The sequence below is a fragment of the Oncorhynchus tshawytscha genome, unplaced genomic scaffold (genome assembly GCF_018296145.1).
Source record: "Oncorhynchus tshawytscha isolate Ot180627B unplaced genomic scaffold, Otsh_v2.0 Un_contig_8272_pilon_pilon, whole genome shotgun sequence".
In the NCBI taxonomy this organism is placed as follows: Eukaryota; Metazoa; Chordata; class Actinopteri; order Salmoniformes; family Salmonidae; genus Oncorhynchus; species Oncorhynchus tshawytscha.
Window position 1 is genome coordinate 1 of NW_024608777.1, and position 17,829 is coordinate 17,829.

Below are 17,829 nucleotides of genomic sequence, written 5' to 3' on the forward strand. Positions count from 1 at the left end.
ATATCACTTGATTTTTGTTATTTTTTTCTTGCTTGATTTTGTTTTTCTGTAAAAAATAAATGTTTTATTTAACTTTGTATTATTTTCATGAAATGCTATTAACATATTTTGTAGGGAGCACTGAAATAAAGGATGAGTGACACCCTTGTGGGTGTCAAAGGGGGAATCAAAAACTCCAGTTTCTATATAAATGTTCATCAACAAAGGGACATGCATCACTTCATATATTCACAAAATAAAGGTTTAAAGTGCCTGGGTTCATCAGCAACCTAGTATATCGGATGGTGTGGTTACACCCAGGGGTGTAAAAAGGGGGATTATGAGGATTGTGTTATGCACTATAGCCCGTTACCATGTATGTGATTGAATATTATCTGCTGTTGGCTTGTGTGGATGTATGGGTTATGCAACATAGCTGAATTGAAACATTGTTAACCGTTTTAGGGCCATGGGCCTCTCATGATAGAAAAATACAGAACATGAAGACCGGACCTGTGCAATGAGTTGGGGGGGGCACATTCAGAACGTAGTGTTGCGAGAACAGTCTGTTAGATAACAGGAGCCAGGTGCCTGATAACTGCATATTCTACACAGCTACAACGACTGACCGCTGAAGCGCTTAGAGGGCTGGGACCAGCCTCTGCGCCAACAATAGGCTGGGTGAGTCTAAACCACGCCCAGTCTACTCTGACAGGCCGGCTCGGAAGCAGGAACTACTTGTCAGAGTATATTAAATATCTTTGTCAGGAGCAAGTCAGTTCTGTTTTGCCCTGCGAGGTGGGACAGAGAGCCCGTATATACGAAAATACCATTTACCACTTATTGCTTAGCTAATAAACAATACATAGCATACAGCGGTGCCTCATTGTCATATTTTCCCTGACACAAGTGAAAAAATTGAGGGATAAACCAAAAATATAAACGGTAATTGAGAAGTAAAAACCGTAAAGTTGTCATGTAGCAAAGTAGGCAACACGTAAACAAGTTGTGACCGGAAATGGCGTCAAAATGCTGTGAGCTATCATGTGATGCTACTAGCATAAATGGACCAACACTGAGCAAATGTAGCTTAAGTCAAATGGTAATTTAAAACAGTGGTCAAAGTAATATTGCTGGCGCATGGATATAATGCAAAATAAATGTTGCCATCACCCCAGTTACTCAAGTCAGGTCATAGACCTCAACTCCAAGTAGGAACCACCAAAACAATAGAGGACACAAGTATTACAGTTAATGTTTATTTGAGTCAAAACAAGCAAATGCAGTTACACACTGGACTAGAGTACCCGTTAACTATTGCATGTCCCCCAGATATCCGTCAGATATCCATGGAGTCAGAGGTGGCGCGTCGCCAGACGGGCCGGTGGCAGCTTCAGAGGTGGCGTCGTCGCCAGACGGGCCGGTGGCAGCTTCAGAGGTGGCGTGGCAGACGGGCCGGTGGCAGCTTCAGAGGTGGCGTCGTCGCCAGACGGGCGGTGGCAGCTTCAGAGGTGGCGTCGTCGCCAGACGGGCCGGTGGCAGCTTCAGAGGTGGCGTCGTCGCCAGACGGGCCGGTGGCAGCTTCAGAGGTGGCGTCGTCGCCAGACGGGCCAGAGGTGGGTGGCAGCTTCCAGAGGTGGCGTCGTGGCAGCTTCAGACGGGCCGGTGGCAGCTTCAGAGGTGGCGTCGTCGCCAGAGACGGGCCGGTGGCAGCTTCGTCGCCAGACGGGCCGGTGGCAGCTTCAGAGACGGGCCGGTGGGTGGCGTCCGCCAGACGGGCCGGTGGCAGCTTCAGAGGTGGCGTCGTCGCCAGACGGGCCGGTGGCAGCTTCAGAGGTGGCGTCGTCGCCAGACGGGCCGGTGGCAGTCAGAGGTGGCGTCGTCGCCAGACGGGCCGGTGGCAGCTTCAGAGGTGGCGTCGCGCGGTGGCAGCTTCAGAGGTGGCGTCGTCGCCAGACGGGCCGGTGGCAGCTTCAGAGGTGGCGCGTCGCCAGACGGGCCGGTGGCAGCTCAGAGGTGGCGCGTCGCCAGACGGGCCGGTGGCAGCTTCAGAGGTGGCGTCGTCGCCAGACGGGCCGGTGGCAGCAGAGGTGGCGCGTCGCCAGACGGGCCGGTGGCAGTGGCGTCGTCGCCAGACGGGCCGGTGGCAGCTTCAGAGGTGGCGTCGTCGCCAGACAGAGGTGGCGGGCAGACGGGCCGGTGGCAGCTTCAGAGGTGGCGTCGTCGCCAGACGGGGGCCGGTGGCAGCTTCAGAGAGGTGGCAGCTTCAGAGGTCGTCGCCAGACGGGCCGGTGGCAGCTTCAGAGGTGGCGTCGTCGCCAGACGGGCCGGTGGCAGCTTCAGAGGTGGCGTCAGAGGTGGCGTCGTCGCCAGACGGGCCGGTGGCAGCTTCAGAGGTGGCGGCAGACGGGCGGTGGCAGCTTCAGAGGTGGCGTCGTCGCCAGACGGGCCGGTGGCAGCTTCAGAGGTGGCGGTGGCAGCTTCAGAGGTGGCGTCGTCGCCAGACGGGCCGGTGGCAGCTTCAGAGGTGGCGTCGTCGCCAGAGGTGGCAGCTCGCCAGACGGGCCGGTGCAGAGGTGGCGTCGTCGCCAGACGGGCCGGTGGGCGTCAGAGGTGGTGCCAGCGGGCCGGTGGCAGCTTCAGAGGTGGCGTCGTCGCCAGACGGGCGGTGGCAGCTTCAGAGGTGGCGTCGTCGCCAGACGGTGGCAGCTTCAGAGGTGGTGGCAGCTTCAGAGGTGGCGTCGTCGCCCGGGCCGGTGGCAGCAGAGGTGGCGTTCGCCAGAGGTGGCGTCAGAGGTGGTCGCCAGACCGCCGGTGGCAGCTTCAGAGGTGGCGTCGCCGCCAGACGGGCCGGTGGCAGCTTCAGAGGTGGCGTCGTCGCCAGACGGGCCGGTGGCAGCTTCAGAGGTGGCGTCGTCGCCAGACGGGCCGGTGGCAGCTTCAGAGGTGGCGTCGTCGCCAGACGGGCCGGTGGCAGCTTCAGAGAGACGGGCCGGTGGGTCAGAGGTGGCGTCGTCGCCGCCGGTGGCACAGAGGGGCGGTGGCGGGCGGTGGCAGCTTCAGAGGTGGCGTCGTCGCCAGACGGGCCGGTGGCAGCTTCAGAGGTGGCGTCGTCGCAGAGACGGCCGGTGGCAGCTTCAGAGGTGGCGTCGTCGCCAGACGGGCCGGTGGCAGCTTCAGAGGTGGCGTCGTCGCCAGACGGGCCGGTGGCAGCAGAGGTGGCGTCGTCGCCAGACGGGCCGGTGGCAGCTTCAGAGGGGCGCGTCGCCAGACGGGGCGGTGGCAGCTTCAGAGGTGGCGTCGTCGCCAGACGGGCCGGTGGCAGCTTCAGAGGTGGCGTCGCCAGACGGACGGTGGCAGCCAGAGGTGGCGGTGGCAGCTCAGAGGTGGCCAGAGGTGGCTTCAGAGGTGGCGTCGTCGCCAGACGGGCCGGTGGCAGCAGAGGTGGCGTCGTCGCCAGACGGGCCGGTGGCAGGCAGAGGTGGCGTCGCCAGACGGGCCGGTGGCAGCTTCAGAGGTGGCGTGTCGCCAGAGGTGGCAGTCAGAGGGCCAGACGGGCCGGTGGCAGCCAGAGGTCAGAGGGGCGTCGCCAGACGGGCCGGTGGCAGCTTCAGAGGTGGCGCGGTCGTCGCCAGACGGGCCGGTGGCAGCTTCAGAGGTGGCGTCGTCGCCAGACGGGCCGGTGGGCTTCAGAGGTGGCTTCAGAGGTGGCGTCGTCGCCAGACGGGCCGGTGGCAGCTTCAGAGGTGGCGTCGTCGCCAGACGGGCCGGTGTCGCCGGTGGCAGCCAGACGCCAGGCCGGTGGCAGCGTCGCCAGACGGGCCGGTGGCAGCCAGAGGTGGCGTCGTCGCGGGGTGGCAGCTTCAGAGGTGGCGTCGTCAGCCAGAGACGGCCGGTGGCAGCAGCGCCAGAGGTGGAGTGGCGTCGTCGCCAGACGGGCCGGTGGCAGCTTCAGAGGTGGCGTCGTCAGAGGACATGCGCCTCAGCTTCTCCTCAGAGGACAGGGCATCATTTGCCGGAGAGCTACCATGGTTTGGAGAAGCTTGGGATTCTACTTCATTGGTCTCTAAATACTCTTGAGAAAAAACAAAAGGAACAGTTGGGTATTCTACAGCAACACATCTGTGCTACACGGTCTGGGCCAAATTGCTAATCGAATTTTGAGCAACATGAACCCAACAGTTTTAAAGTATATGTTTCAAGCCGTACCTTCTCTGGCTTGTTTAGCGTCAGACCCTATGGATCGGAGCAAGGCCAGGGCATGCACAATGGAGACGTCATTTGATGACAGCTCTGAAAAGGGTAGGTTAAGGTACACAAGCAAAAGGTTTGACAACATTATTTAGACTGAGTTACTCTATGCTGTTGAATGAGTGTCAAACACAGCAGCACCATAGACAGTGACAAAGAACATAGCTAGCAGGGTTGTGGAAAGAAACACTTACCTCCAAGTCTCCTCTGCAGAGAGACTTGATCTTGCTTCTGGGACTTTCCAACAGGGTAACAAGAAACTGAGGAGAAAGTGTTGACAGAAGTTGAGTTCACACAAAATAGCTACATATTAATAGCAGTGAAGAATAAAAGATGACCAACGCGGAAGATACAGACAGTCAAATATTAATACCCAACTTATAAAGTTAAGCATATTTACCAAACAAATCCCTTAAACATTAGTGAACCAACCTTTGACAACCCCCACAGTCATCACAACGAGCAGCAATTCTCTCACACCTCCCATGATCATGAAAATAGTCTGTGTTATCAACAGGTAATGTCTTCCCATGGCCTGTATGAGGCTTATATAGGCCACTAATGACCGTTTACCTGACAAACATGGCTTAACGATCAATTAACAAGCTTGATTGAGTTGTTACGTTCAGATAGAAATAGACCATGTAGAACATATGTTGATTCTTATCAAGTTGGTGGGCAGGCAATCTTTTCTACTCCATATATTGCATTTATATCTGTAATGATTAACCCTAATGGTCTCAGATCAGCAGTAGAAAGAAGTAGGCCTAATTATTTTAGGTGTAATCTTCAAAGATATTAGGGGGAAATAAACACTATACCCAAATCCACGTTTTACAATGCTCCTGGGAAATGGGTAGGCCTCCACCTATAGTCCTTCACAGTTTTACAGCTGTGATATATTTATTTATTTACATAGATCACATACATAAATAAATATGTTAGCTGTAGGCAGCGTTGAGATAAAATTCCCATATTCTATTGCTACTAACATAAATCCTACTATATCATGTTTTCCTCATTTGCTCTGTAGGAGGTTCGTCATATGAAGGACATTCAAGTGGATGTGACCCCTAACCTGCAATAGGGGCTTAGTGAGGTGACAGACATCCTGTAATGGATCTCCAGCTAGTGTCTGAGGACCTGGAGAAGGCTGTGTCTACAGCTGTGGGGCAGGACAAGCATGGTAACCTAACCTCACTGTATGAAGGATTTTATTGTTATGGATAGTCATCTCCAATCTGTTCAAATATCACTGTTGTTGATAACACACATTACCAAAATGATTCACACTTGTCTTCCTATTTCCACATAATCTGTCATGGTTCCCCACCCCAACAGGGCATAAAACCAACCTCTCTTTATTGCTACTGCTAATACACCCAAATCCAACAGCGTTCGAGTATCTTATTGCTTAGTACACATTTTAAGTACACAAGCATGTCACTTTATCCATCCACACCCACTCTACTGCCGCATGGCCACTGCGGCTGAGACTTTCACCCTCTCGTTACAGGTATAGCAGGTAACCAACCCCACCCGGGTCTTACCCCCTAGGACTTACCCTTTGCAGGTACCTGCCTGCTCGGGCTTACCTTCCGGGACTCACCCTATTCTTATAGTACTAGCAGGAACCAACCTACTCGGGATTTACCCCCTAGGAGTTACCCTCTACAGGTTTGGGTTTACCTCCGGGACTTACCATATACCACAAAGCTACGACCGGTCGTAATACAATGGGACTACTGAATAAGCTCAGGCTTTCTAGGTTTGTACCCTATAATTGGTTCAGCCTACGACTCTCATCTCCCCAAGATGCCAGAATTAGTGATAACGGGTGTAGGAACTGTGCCTACCTTGTTTCTGTTTCACTGATTCGGAATCTCTAGTTCGACTGCAAATCGCGGTGAACCCTGCTCGCAGTGCCAACTGTTAGGTTCTAATTCTCAGAGTAAAAACTCTGACCGCTACCCCAAAGTGCTCACTCCTCCCCAACTCAAGGCTGACATGGTGATTGGTACCAGACTGTGTCTCTTCTCATCCCAGAGGATCCCACCCATAGGATGCCTGATGGCTAACAATAACATAGCCTGACATAATGTAAACGTTATACATTAAGCTCTCTCCCTCAGTGACATGAATTTGTATATTTCATATTCTCAGAACCCAACAGTAGGTTTTAAGGTGTGGCTGCATGTTTGTCGTGGACGCATCGTCACTCTTGATGTTCTTTTTCCAAGTCTGAACTGGCCGTTCTTCTCTTTCCTTGACTAATTGAAACCTCAGGGACAGACATCCTGAACGACTCTGATGTCAGAGCTCCCATCAGCCCTCTACACCTCGCTGTGAGTAAAGCCTACCTGCTCCTGTAGTGGTCTCCATATGACAAATGGCACCCTATTCCCTATTTAGTACACTACGGTTGACCAGATCCTTATAGGCCCTGATCAAAAGTAGTTCACTACATAGGGAATAGGGTGCTATCTGGGATGCAAGCATGGTGTAGATTTTCCACAGGAAGTTGACTGTCCAGACAGACTCACACACCATATTCCGATCTATTCCTGATTAGTGTAAAATACATGCATATTCTACACAGTGATGATGAGGATGATTTCCATATTTTGCCATTTGAGTTAATCAACCTCAGAGGAGAAGTAGAGTGTTTGTTTCTCAATCCCACGCTTGGCAGGAACCTCCGATGTTGATGCTGGGCGGGAGCAAAAATGGGCTCCCGATTGAAAGACTCTGGTCTACTTTAGAGGTCTAGCACTGTATTTCTGTTCAGGCGTACCACTGGTCTACTCTAGGACAGTGATTATATTAAGAGTGAATATCTATTCAGGCGTACCACTGGACTTTGCTTGAGTCTGTGTTTGTGTTTCTCTTCAGGCGTACCACAGTCCCCACTATGCTATGGAGGTCCTGGTTCAGTCTCTGCTGGATCTAGACGTGAGGGACAGCCAGGGGCGCACCCCTCTGGACCTGGCTGCCTTAAAAAGCCATGTGGAGTGTGTTGACGTCCTCATCAACCAGGAAGCCTCCATCCTGGTTAAAGACTTCACTCTGAAGAGGACCCCCATCCACGCTGCAGGTAGACATAAGGATATCACATAGAGCTTCTGTAATTAAAAAGTTTTCCTGACCAAGATGGCCATTTGTTTGGTCATGTTGCTAGGACGACAATGTCCACTCTAGGGATATTACATGGTATCGTGTGAAAATGCCCACTAGACACTGATCTAAGGTCATTTGTTGTCATGTTCTCCACTAATGATTGAGGATCTAGGGAGGGTAAGCTGATCCTAGATCAGTGCACAGGGGAGACTTCTATCCAGAGCCAGGTACACAGCTAGCAGGTGACAGGCTTCGATGGCCTCAGCCCCAAAATTCTTTATTATCCGCTGTGTTAACATCATGAGGATGTCATCTCCCAACACTGTTCTAGAAATCTGTCTGTTCATGTGAAGGTTATAGTCGTCCAGCAATCTGCTCATATCCTCTCTGTTTATCCTCTCTGTTTATTACAGCCTGGTTATTACCAGTTTGTAATATGACCTGTTGTCGGTGCTGAGCGGATACACAGACTGTGTGTACTCACTGTTCAACAAGGGAGCCAGCGTAGAAGCCAAAGACAAATGGCACAGAACAGCTCTACACAGAAGGGTTGTGAGGAGCGTTGGCTGTACGCGCTCACACACAGAAAGAGAGGGGGAGGCACAACGCCAGCTTCCTGGTTTGGGAAGGTAAGGGGCGGAGCCATGTCCACCTGGTGGCGGCGTCCGGACACATCGGGGTGCTGGGGTGGCTCCTACACACCGCCCAGTCAGTGTGGACCCTCCCCGTCATCACAGACAACCAGGGCTACACGCCACTACACTGGGCCTGCTACAACGGTATGTACTGGACAGAGGGACGGCGAAGTGGGCCAGAGGCCACAAACAAATACACACATAAACATAGCGTGTCTTAAATCACCACAGCCAGCTTCAGGAGGGCACGAACCGAGACAGTCCGCACAGGAACCTTAAGAGTCCCTCAGACAGAGAGAGAGAAGAGGGAGGGATAGGGGGAGGCACAACAGGCCCACACTCATCCTCTCGTACCACCAGGTTCCCTTCCAGCAGATACTGGACTTCAGAGGAACTGCTGCTGCTATACCCCATCTTTACCTTTACCCACAAAGGTCCTAAACGGTAGAAAGTGTCCGGCCAACAGACAGACGCACACCTTATGACGGCAATAACCTGTAGTCCAAGGGGATAGTAGCACTTCACTGAGAGCAAAACAGACAGGGACCAAAAGATGTGGAAGAAGCATTTTCAAAACCAGTTTTGACTGTAGAAATTGGGCTGAGTGTTTGTTCTGAGAAAAGACATAAGGAGTGATGTTTCATTTAAGTTTCATGAGAGTGATTGTCATGTTTATCCGCACACTAAGACAGTCAGAACACACCTAGCCTCTTGTCTGTAATCCACGTGGGAGGAGGGGAAATCATACATTTTGTATGAACAAATATTTTAATAAAATCATTCATGTCTTAAGCTCTGTGGGAATAAAAAAATGGTAGCATTTGCTCTGATGGGTAATTGTAAAGATTTAATGCATCCCAAAAGGAACCCTATACTGAATAGTACACTACTGTTGAACAGGGTCCATAGGGTTCTGGTCAAAAGCAGTGCCATTTAGGATGCTGGTATGTAAGCAACAGGACTTTTTGATGGGACATATTACATTATTAAACCTACCTGTCCTTTGGCCTCTAGAAAGTAAATGATTCATTAATGTATTCTTTCTTGTGATATTTATGTCATCATTTTGTGCCTTCGTTAGTTACTGAGGGGAGGTTAGGAGAGTAGGGGCACCTGTATGAGCGACAAGAGCTGGTTTTACATGTAAGCATTCACTAATAGGAAACCAAGTCAGTTAGGAGAGAAGACTAGTAGACACCCAGCAGAGTAATTTAAATGCAAGTTGTCAACCGTGATATTAGTTAGCACTGACACCATTAACCCCGATTCTAGCAACATCCTCATATGTACCAACCCCAAACACTCAGTTCCACAACCATCAAGTTAAAATGAACTAGAACCCATTCCACATCATGTCAAATCAAAATCAAATCAAATGTATTTATATAGCCCTTCGTACATCAGCTGATATCTCAAAGTGCTGTACAGAAACCCAGCCTAAAACCCCAAACAGCAAGCAATGCAGGTGTAGAAGCACGGTGGCTAGGAAAAACTCCCTAGAAAGGCCAAAACCTGGGAAGAAACCTAGAGAGGAACCAGGCTATGTGGGGTGGCCAGTCCTCTTCTGGCTGTGCCGTGTGGAGATTATAACAGAACATGGCCAAGATGTTCAAATGTTCATAAATTACCAGCATGGTCAAATAATAATAATCACAGGCAGAACAGTTGAAACTGGAGCAGCAGCACAGCCAGGTGGACTGGGGACAGCAAGGAGTCATCATGCCAGGTAGTCCTGAAGCATGGTCCTAGGGCTCAGGTCCTCCGAGAGAGAGAAAGAAAGAGAGAAAGAGAGAATTAGAGAGAGCATACTTAAATTCACACAGGACACCGGATAGGACAGGAGAAGTACTCCAGATATAACAAACTGACCCTTGCCCCCCGACACATAAACTACTGCAGCATAAATACTGGAGGCTGAGACAGGAGGGGTCAGGAGACACTGTGGCCCCATCCGATGACACCCCCGGACAGGGCCAAACAGTAAGGATATAACCCCACCCCACACCACTAGAGGGATATCTTCAACCACCAACTTACCAACCTGAGACAAGGCCCGAGTATAGCCCACAAAGATCTCCGCCACGGCACAACCCAAGGGGAGGGCGCCAACCCAGACAGGAAGATCACATCAGTGACTCAACCCACTCAAGTGACGCACCCCTCCTAGGCACGGTATGAAAGAGCCCTAGTAAGCCAGTGACTCAGCCCCTGTTAATAGGGTTAGAGGCAGAGAATCCCAGTGGAAAGAGGGGAGCCGGCCAGGCAGAGACAGCAAGGGCGGTTCGTTGCTCCAGAGCCTTTCCGTTCACCTTCACACTCCTGGGCCAGACTACACTCCATCATATGACCCACTGAAGAGATGAGTCTTCAGTAAAGACTTAAAGGTTGAGACCGAGTTTGCGTCTCTCACATGGGTAGGCAGACCATTCCATAAAAATGGAGCTCTATAGGAGAAAGCCCTGCCTCCAGCTGTTTGCTTAGAAATTCTAGGGACAATTAGGAGGCCTGCGTCTTGTGACCGTAGCGTACGTGTAGGTATGTATGGCAGGACCAAATCAGAGAGATAGGTAGGAGCAAGCCCATGTAATGCTTTGTAGGTTAGCAGTAAAACCTTGAAATCAGCCCTTGCCTTGACAGGAAGCCAGTGTAGGGAGGCTAGCACTGGAGTAATATGATATATTTTTTTGGTTCTAGTCAGGATCCTATTTAGCACTAACTGAAGTTTATTTAGGGCTTTATCCGGGTAGCCGGAAAGTAGAGCAGTAGAGCATTGCAGTAGTCTAACCTAGAAGTGACAAAAGCATGGATACATTTTTCTGCATCATTTTTGGACAGAAAGTTTGATTTTTGCAATGTTACGTAGATGGAAAAAAGCTGTCCTTGAAACAGTCTTGATATGTTCTTCAAAAGAGAGATCAGGGTCCAGAGTAACGCCGAGGGCCTTCACAGTTTTATTTGAGACGACTGTACAGCCATTAGGATTAATTGTCAGATTCAACAGAAGATCTCTTTGTTTCTTGGGACCTAGAACAAGCATCTCTGTTTTGTCCGAGTTTAAAAGTAGAAAGTTTGCAGCCATCCACTTCCTTATGTCTGAAACACATGCTTCTAGCGAGGGCAATTTTGGGGCTTCACCATGTTTCATTGAAATGTTCAGCTGTGTGGCATCCGCATAGCAGTGAAAGTTAACATTATGTTTTCGAATGACATCCCCAAGAGGTAAAATATATAGTGAAATCAATAGTGGTCCTAAAAACGGAACCTTGAGGAACATCGAAATTTACAGTTGATTTGTCAGAGGACAAACAATTCAGAGAGACAAACTGATATCTTTCCGACAGATAAGATCTAAACCAGGCCAGAACTTGTCCGTATAGACCAATTTGAGTTTCCAATCTCTCCAAAAGAATGTGGTGATCGATGGTATCAAAAGCAGCACTAAGGTCTAGGAGCACGAGAACAGATGCAGAGCCCCGGTCTGATGCCATTAAAAGGTCATTTACCACCTTCACAAGTGCAGTCTCAGTGCTATGATGGGGTCTAAAACCAGACTGAAGCATTCCGTATACATTGTTTGTCTTCAGGAAGGCAGTGAGTTGCTGTGCAACAGCTTTTTCTAAAAATTTTGAGAGGAATGGAAGATTCAATATAGGCCAATAGTTTTTTATATTTTCTGGTCAAGGTTTCAAGGTTTTCAAGAGAGGCTTTATTACTGCCACTTTTAGTGAGTTTGGTACACATCCGGTGGATAGAGAGCCGTTTATTATGTTCAACATAGGAGGGCCAAGCACAGGAAGCAGCTCTTTCAGTAGTTTAGTTGGAATAGGGTCCAGTATGGAGCTTGAAGGTTTAGAGGCCATGATTATTTTCATCATTGCGTCAAGGGATATAGTACTAAAACACTTGAGTGTCTCTCTTGATCCTAGGTCTCCTGGCAGAGTTGTGCAGACTCAGGACAACTGAGCTTTGAAGGAATACGCAGATTTAAAGAGGAATCCGTAATTTGCTTTCTAATAATCATCTTTTCCTCAAAGAAGTTCATGAATTTATTACTGTTGAGGTGAAAGCCATCCTCTTTTGGGGAATGCTGCTTTTTAGTTAGCTTTGCGACAGTATCAAAAACTAATTTCGGATTGTTCTTATTTTCCTCAATTAAGTTGGAGAAATAGGATGATCGAGCAGCAGCAAGGGCTCTTCGATACTGCACGGTACTGTCTTTCCAAGCTAGTCGGAAGACTTCCAGTTTGGTGTGGCGACATTTCCGTTCCAATTTTCTGGAAGCTTGCTTCAGAGCTCGGGTATTTTCTGTATACCAGGGAGCTAGTTTTTTATGAGAAATGGTTTTAGTTTTTAGGGGTGCAACTGCATCTAGGGTATTGCGCAAGGTTAAATTGAGTTCCTCAGTTAGGTGGTTAACTAATTTTTGTCCTCTGGTGTCCTTGGGTAGACAGAGGGAGTCTGGAAGGACATCAAGGAATCTTTGTGTCGTCTGTGAATTTATAGGTCGACTTTTGATGTTCCGTGGTTGGGGTCTGAGCAGATTATTTGTTGCAATTGCAAACGTAATAAAATGGTGGTCCGATAGTCCAGGATTATGAGGAAAAACATTAAGATCCACAACATTTATTCCATGGGACAAAACTAGGTCCAGAGTATGACTGTGACGGTGAGTAGGTCCAGAGACATGTTGGACAAAACCCACTGAGTCGATGATGGCTCCGAAAGCCTTTTGGAGTGGGTCTGTGGACTTTTCCATGTGAATATTAAAGTCACCAAAAATGTGAATATTATCTGCAATGACTACATGGTCCGATAGGAATTCAGGGAACTCAATGAGGAACGCTGTATATGGCCCAGGAGGCCTGTAAACAGTAGCTAAAAGAAGTGATTTAGTAGGCTACATAGATTTCATGACTAGAAGCTCAAAAGACGAAAACGTCTTTTTTTTGTGTAAATTTAAATTGTTAGCAACACCTCCGCGGGAGGAACGGGGGATATGGTCACTAGTGTAGCCAGGAGGTGAAGCCTCATTTAACACAGTAAATTCATCAGGCTAAAGCCATGTTTCAGTCAGGCCAATCACATCAAGATTATGATCAGTTCATTGACTATAATTGCCTTTGAAGTAAGGGATCTGACATTAAGTAGCCCTATTTTGAGATGTGAGGTATCATGATCTCTTTCAATAATGACAGGAATGGAGGAGGTCTTTATCCTAGTGAGATTGCTAAGGCGAACACCGCCATGTTTAATTTTGCCCAACCTAGGTCGAGGCACAGACACGGTCTCAATGGAGATAGCTGAGCTGACTACACTGACTGTGCTAGTGGCAGACTGGCTGCTGCCTGGCCTGCACCCTATTTCATTGTGGAGCTGGAGGAGTTAGAGCCCTGTCTATGTTGGTAGATAAGATGAGAGCACCCCTCCAGCTAGGATGGAGTCCGTCACTCCTCCGCAGGTCAGGCTTGGTCCTGTTTGTGGGTGAGTCCCAGAAAGAGGGCCAATTATCTACAAATTCTATCTTTGGGAGGGGCAGAAACCAGTTTTCAACCAGCGATTGAGTTGTGAGACTCTGCTGTAGAGCTCATCACTCCCCCTAACTGGGAGGGGGCCAGAGACAATTACTCGATGCCGACACATCTTTCTAGCTGATTTACACGCTGAAGCTATGTTGGTGGTGATCTCTGACTGTTTCATCCTAACATCGTTGGTGCCGACGTGGATAACAATATCGCTATACTCGCCAGTTTTAGCTTTAGCCAGCACCATCTTCAGATTAGCCTTAACGTCGGTTGCCCTGCCCCCTGGTAAACAGTGTATGATCGCTCTACAGGAAGAAACCCAGCCCAGTCACGGACCAGGATGTCTTGCTCCCAGGCAGACTAAATAACTTTTTGCCCGCTTTGAGGACAATACAGTGCCACTGACACGGCCTGCAACGAAAACATGCGGTCTCTCCTTCACTGCAGCCAAAGTGAGTAAGACATTTAAACGTGTTAACCCTCGCAAGGCTGCAGGCCCAGACGGCATCCCCAGCCGCGCCCTCAGAGCATGCGCAGACCAGCTGGCCGGTGTGTTTACGGACATATTCAATCAATCCCTACACCAGTCTGCTGTTCCCACATGCTTCAAGAGGGCCACCATTGTTCCTGTTCCCAAGAAAGCTAAGGTAACTGAGCTAAACGACTACCGCCCCGTAGCACTCACATCCGTCATCATGAAGTGCTTTGAGAGACTAGTCAAGGACCATATCACCTCCACCCTACCTGACACCCTAGACCCACTCCAATTTGCTTACCGCCCAAATAGGTCCACAGACGATGCAATCTCAACCACACTGCACACTGCCCTAACCCATCTGGACAAGAGGAATACCTATGTGAGAATGCTGTTCATCGACTACAGCTCGGCATTCAACACCATAGTACCCTCCAAGCTCGTCATCAAGCTCGAGACCCTGGGTCTCGACCCCGCCCTGTGCAACTGGGTACTGGACTTCCTGACGGGCCGCCCCAGGTGGTGAGGGTAGGCAACAACATCTCCTCCCCGCTGATCCTCAACACTGGGGCCCCACAAGGGTGCGTTCTGAGCCCTCTCCTGTACTCCCTGTTCACCCACGACTGCGTGGCCACGCACGCTCCAACTCAATCATCAAGTTTGCGGACGACACAACAGTGGTAGGCTTGATTACCAACAACGACGAGACGGCCTACAGGGAGGAGATGAGGGCCCTCGGAGTGTGGTGTCAGGAAAATAACCTCACACTCAACGTCAACAAAACTAAGGAGATGATTGTGGACTTCAGGAAACAGCAGAGGGAACACCCCCCATCCACATCGATGGAACAGTAGTGGAGAGGGTAGCAAGTTTTAAGTTCCTCGGCATACACATCACAGACAAACTGAATTGGTCCACTCACACAGACAGCATCGTGAGGAAGGCGCAGCAGCGCCTCTTCAACCTCAGGAGGCTGAAGAAATTCGGCTTGTCACCAAAAGCACTCACAAACTTCTACAGATGCACAATCGAGAGCATCCTGGCAGGCTGTATCACCGCCTGGTATGGCAACTGCACCGCCCTCAACCGTAAGGCTCTCCAGAGGGTAGTGAGGTCTGCACAACGCATCACCGGGGGCAAACTACCTGCCCTCCAGGACACCTACACCACCCGATGCTACAGGAAGGCCATAAAGATCATCAAGGACATCAACCACCCGAGCCACTGCCTGTTCACCCCGCTGTCATCCAGAAGGCGAGGTCAGTACAGGTGCATCAAAGCTGGGACCGAGAGACTGAAAAACAGCTTCTATCTCAAGGCCATCAGACTGTTAAACAGCCACCACTAACATTGAGTGGCTACTGCCAACACACTGTCAATGACACTGACTCTACTCCAGCCACTTTAATAATGGGAATTGATGGGAAATGATGTAAATATATCACTAGCCACTTTAAACAATGCTACCTTATATAATGTTACTTACCCTACATTATTCATCTCATATGCATACGTAGATACTGTACTCTATATCATCGACTGCATCCTTATGCAATACATGTATCACTAGCCACTTTAACTATGCCACTTTGTTTACATACTCATTTCATATGTATATACTGTACTCGATATCATCTACTGTATCTTGCCTATGCTGCTCTGTACCATCACTCATTCATATATCCTTATGTACATATTCTTTATCCCCTTACACTGTGTATAAGACAGTAGTTTTTGGAATTGTTAGCTAAATTACTTGTTGGTTATTACTGCATTGTCGGAACTAGAAGCACAAGCATTTTGCTACACTCGCATTAACATCTGCTATGGCTGCAAACTTTCTACTATTAAACTCGGACAAAACAGAGATGCTTGTTCTAGGTCCCAAGAAACAAAGAGATATTCTGTTGAATCTGACAATTAATCTTAATGGTTGTACAGTCGTCTCAAATAAAACTGTGAAGGACCTCGGCGTTACTCTGGACCCTGATCTCTCTTTTGAAGAACATATCAAGACCATTTCAAGGACATCTTTTTTCCATCTACGTAACATTGCAAAAATCAGAAACTTTCTGTCCAAAAATGATGCAGAAAAATTAATCCATGCTTTTGTCACTTCTAGGTTAGACTACTGCAATGCTCTATTTTCCGGCTACCCAGATAAAGCACTAAATAAACTTCAGTTAGTGCTAAATACGGCTGCTAGAATCCTGACTAGAACCAAAAAATGTGATCATATTACTCCAGTGCTAGCCTCTCTACACTGGCTTCCTGTCAAAGCAAGGGCTGATTTCAAGGTTTTACTGCTAACCTACAAAGCATTACATGGGCTTGCTCCTACATATCTCTCTAATTAGGTCCTGCAGTACATACCTACACGTACGCTACGGTCACAAGACGCAGGCCTCCTAATTGTCCCTAGAATTTCTAAGCAAACAGCTGGAGGCAGGGCTTTCTCCTATAGAGCTCCATTTTTATGGAACGGTCTGCCTACCCATGTCAGAGACGCAAACTCGGTCTCAACCTTTAAGTCTTTACTGAAGACTCATCTCTTCAGTGGGTCATATGATTGAGTGTAGTCTGGCCCAGGAGTGGGAAGGTGAACGGAAAGGCTCTGGAGCAACGAACCGCCCTTGCTGTCTCTGCCTGGCCGGTTCCCCTCTTTCCACTGGGATCCTCTGCCTCTAACCCTATTACAGGGGATGAGTCACTGGCTTACTGGGGCTCTCTCATGCCGTCCCTGGAGGGGGTGCGTCACCTGAGTGGGTTGATTCACTGTTGTGGTCATCCTGTCTGGGTTGGCGCCCCCCCTTGGGTAGTGCCGTGGCGGAGATCTTTGTGGGCTATACTCAGCCTTGTCTCAGGATGGTAAGTTGGTGGTTGAAGATATCCCTCTAGTGGTGTAGGGGCTGTGCTTTGGCAAAGTGGGTGTGGTTATATCCTTCCTGTTTGACCTGTCCGGGGGTGACCTCGGATGGGGCCACAGTGTCTCCTGACCCCTCCTGTCTCAGCCTCCAGTATTTATGCTGCAGTAGTTTATGTGTCGGGGGCTGGGGTCAGTTTGTTATATCTGGAGTACTTCTCCTGTCCTATTCGGTGTCCTGTGTGAATCTAAGTGTGCGTTCTCTAATTCTCTCCTTCTCTCTTTCTTTCTCTCTCTCGGAGGACCTGAGCCCTAGGACCTGAGCTCCAGGACTACCTGACATGATGACTCCTTGCTGTCCCCATTCCACCTGGCCATGCTGCTGTTCCAGTTTCAACTGACCTGAGCCCTAGGACCATGCCCCAGGACTACCTGACATGATGACTCCTTGCTGTCCCCAGTCCACCTGGCCATGCTGCTGCTCCAGTTTCAACTTCCACCTGACTGTGCTGCTGCTCCAGTTTCAACTGTTCTGCCTTATTATTATTCGACCATGCTGGTCATTTATGAACATTTGAACATCTTGGCCATGTTCTGTTATAATCTCCACCCGGCACAGCCAGAAGAGGACTGGCCACCCCACATAGCCTGGTTCCTCTCTAGGTTTCTTCCTAGGTTTTGACCTTTCTATGGAGTTTTCCTAGCCACCGTGCTTCTACACCTGCATTGCTTGCTGTTTGGGGTTTTAGGCTGGGTTTCTGTACAGCACTTTGAGATATCAGCTGATGTACGAAGGGCTATATAAATACATTTGATTTGATTTGATTTAACCATATGTATGTGACAAATAAAATTTGATTTGATTTGATTTGGCATCGATTCCACAAGTGTCTGGAAGTCTATTGGAGGGATGTGACACCATTATTTCACAAGGGACTTCCATTTGTTGATGGAGTTGGAAAACTATTTTTTTATTTCACCTTTATT

General features: G+C 49.2%; 1 protein-coding gene and 2 pseudogenes across 3 annotated transcripts; 1 reads left to right on the forward strand and 2 right to left on the reverse strand.

Annotated features, from left to right (window-relative positions):
* Positions 1-1,293: 1,293 nt before the first annotated feature.
* On the reverse strand, positions 1,294-4,770 carry LOC121843809 (annotated as a pseudogene).
* A 101-nt stretch (positions 4,771-4,871) lies between these two features.
* Positions 4,872-9,398, forward strand: LOC121843811 (serine/threonine-protein phosphatase 6 regulatory ankyrin repeat subunit A-like). 3 transcript variants are annotated; one of them, XR_006081750.1, is made up of 6 exons: positions 4,872-5,086; positions 5,264-5,416; positions 6,517-6,575; positions 7,123-7,324; positions 7,761-8,126; positions 8,214-9,398. XR_006081750.1 is itself a non-coding variant. In XM_042313653.1 (5 exons), exons 2-5 carry the CDS (start codon positions 5,347-5,349, stop codon positions 7,802-7,804), a joined length of 375 nt encoding a protein of 124 aa, XP_042169587.1. In that variant the 5' UTR covers positions 4,872-5,086; positions 5,264-5,346; the 3' UTR covers positions 7,805-9,397. The 3 variants fall into 3 exon arrangements, 1 of the variants encoding a protein (XP_042169587.1); XR_006081751.1 differs by having other exon boundaries at positions 8,343-9,398; XM_042313653.1 differs by having other exon boundaries at positions 7,761-9,397.
* LOC121843810 overlaps positions 7,885-17,829 on the reverse strand; it is a 54,050-nt pseudogene continuing 44,105 nt past the window's right edge.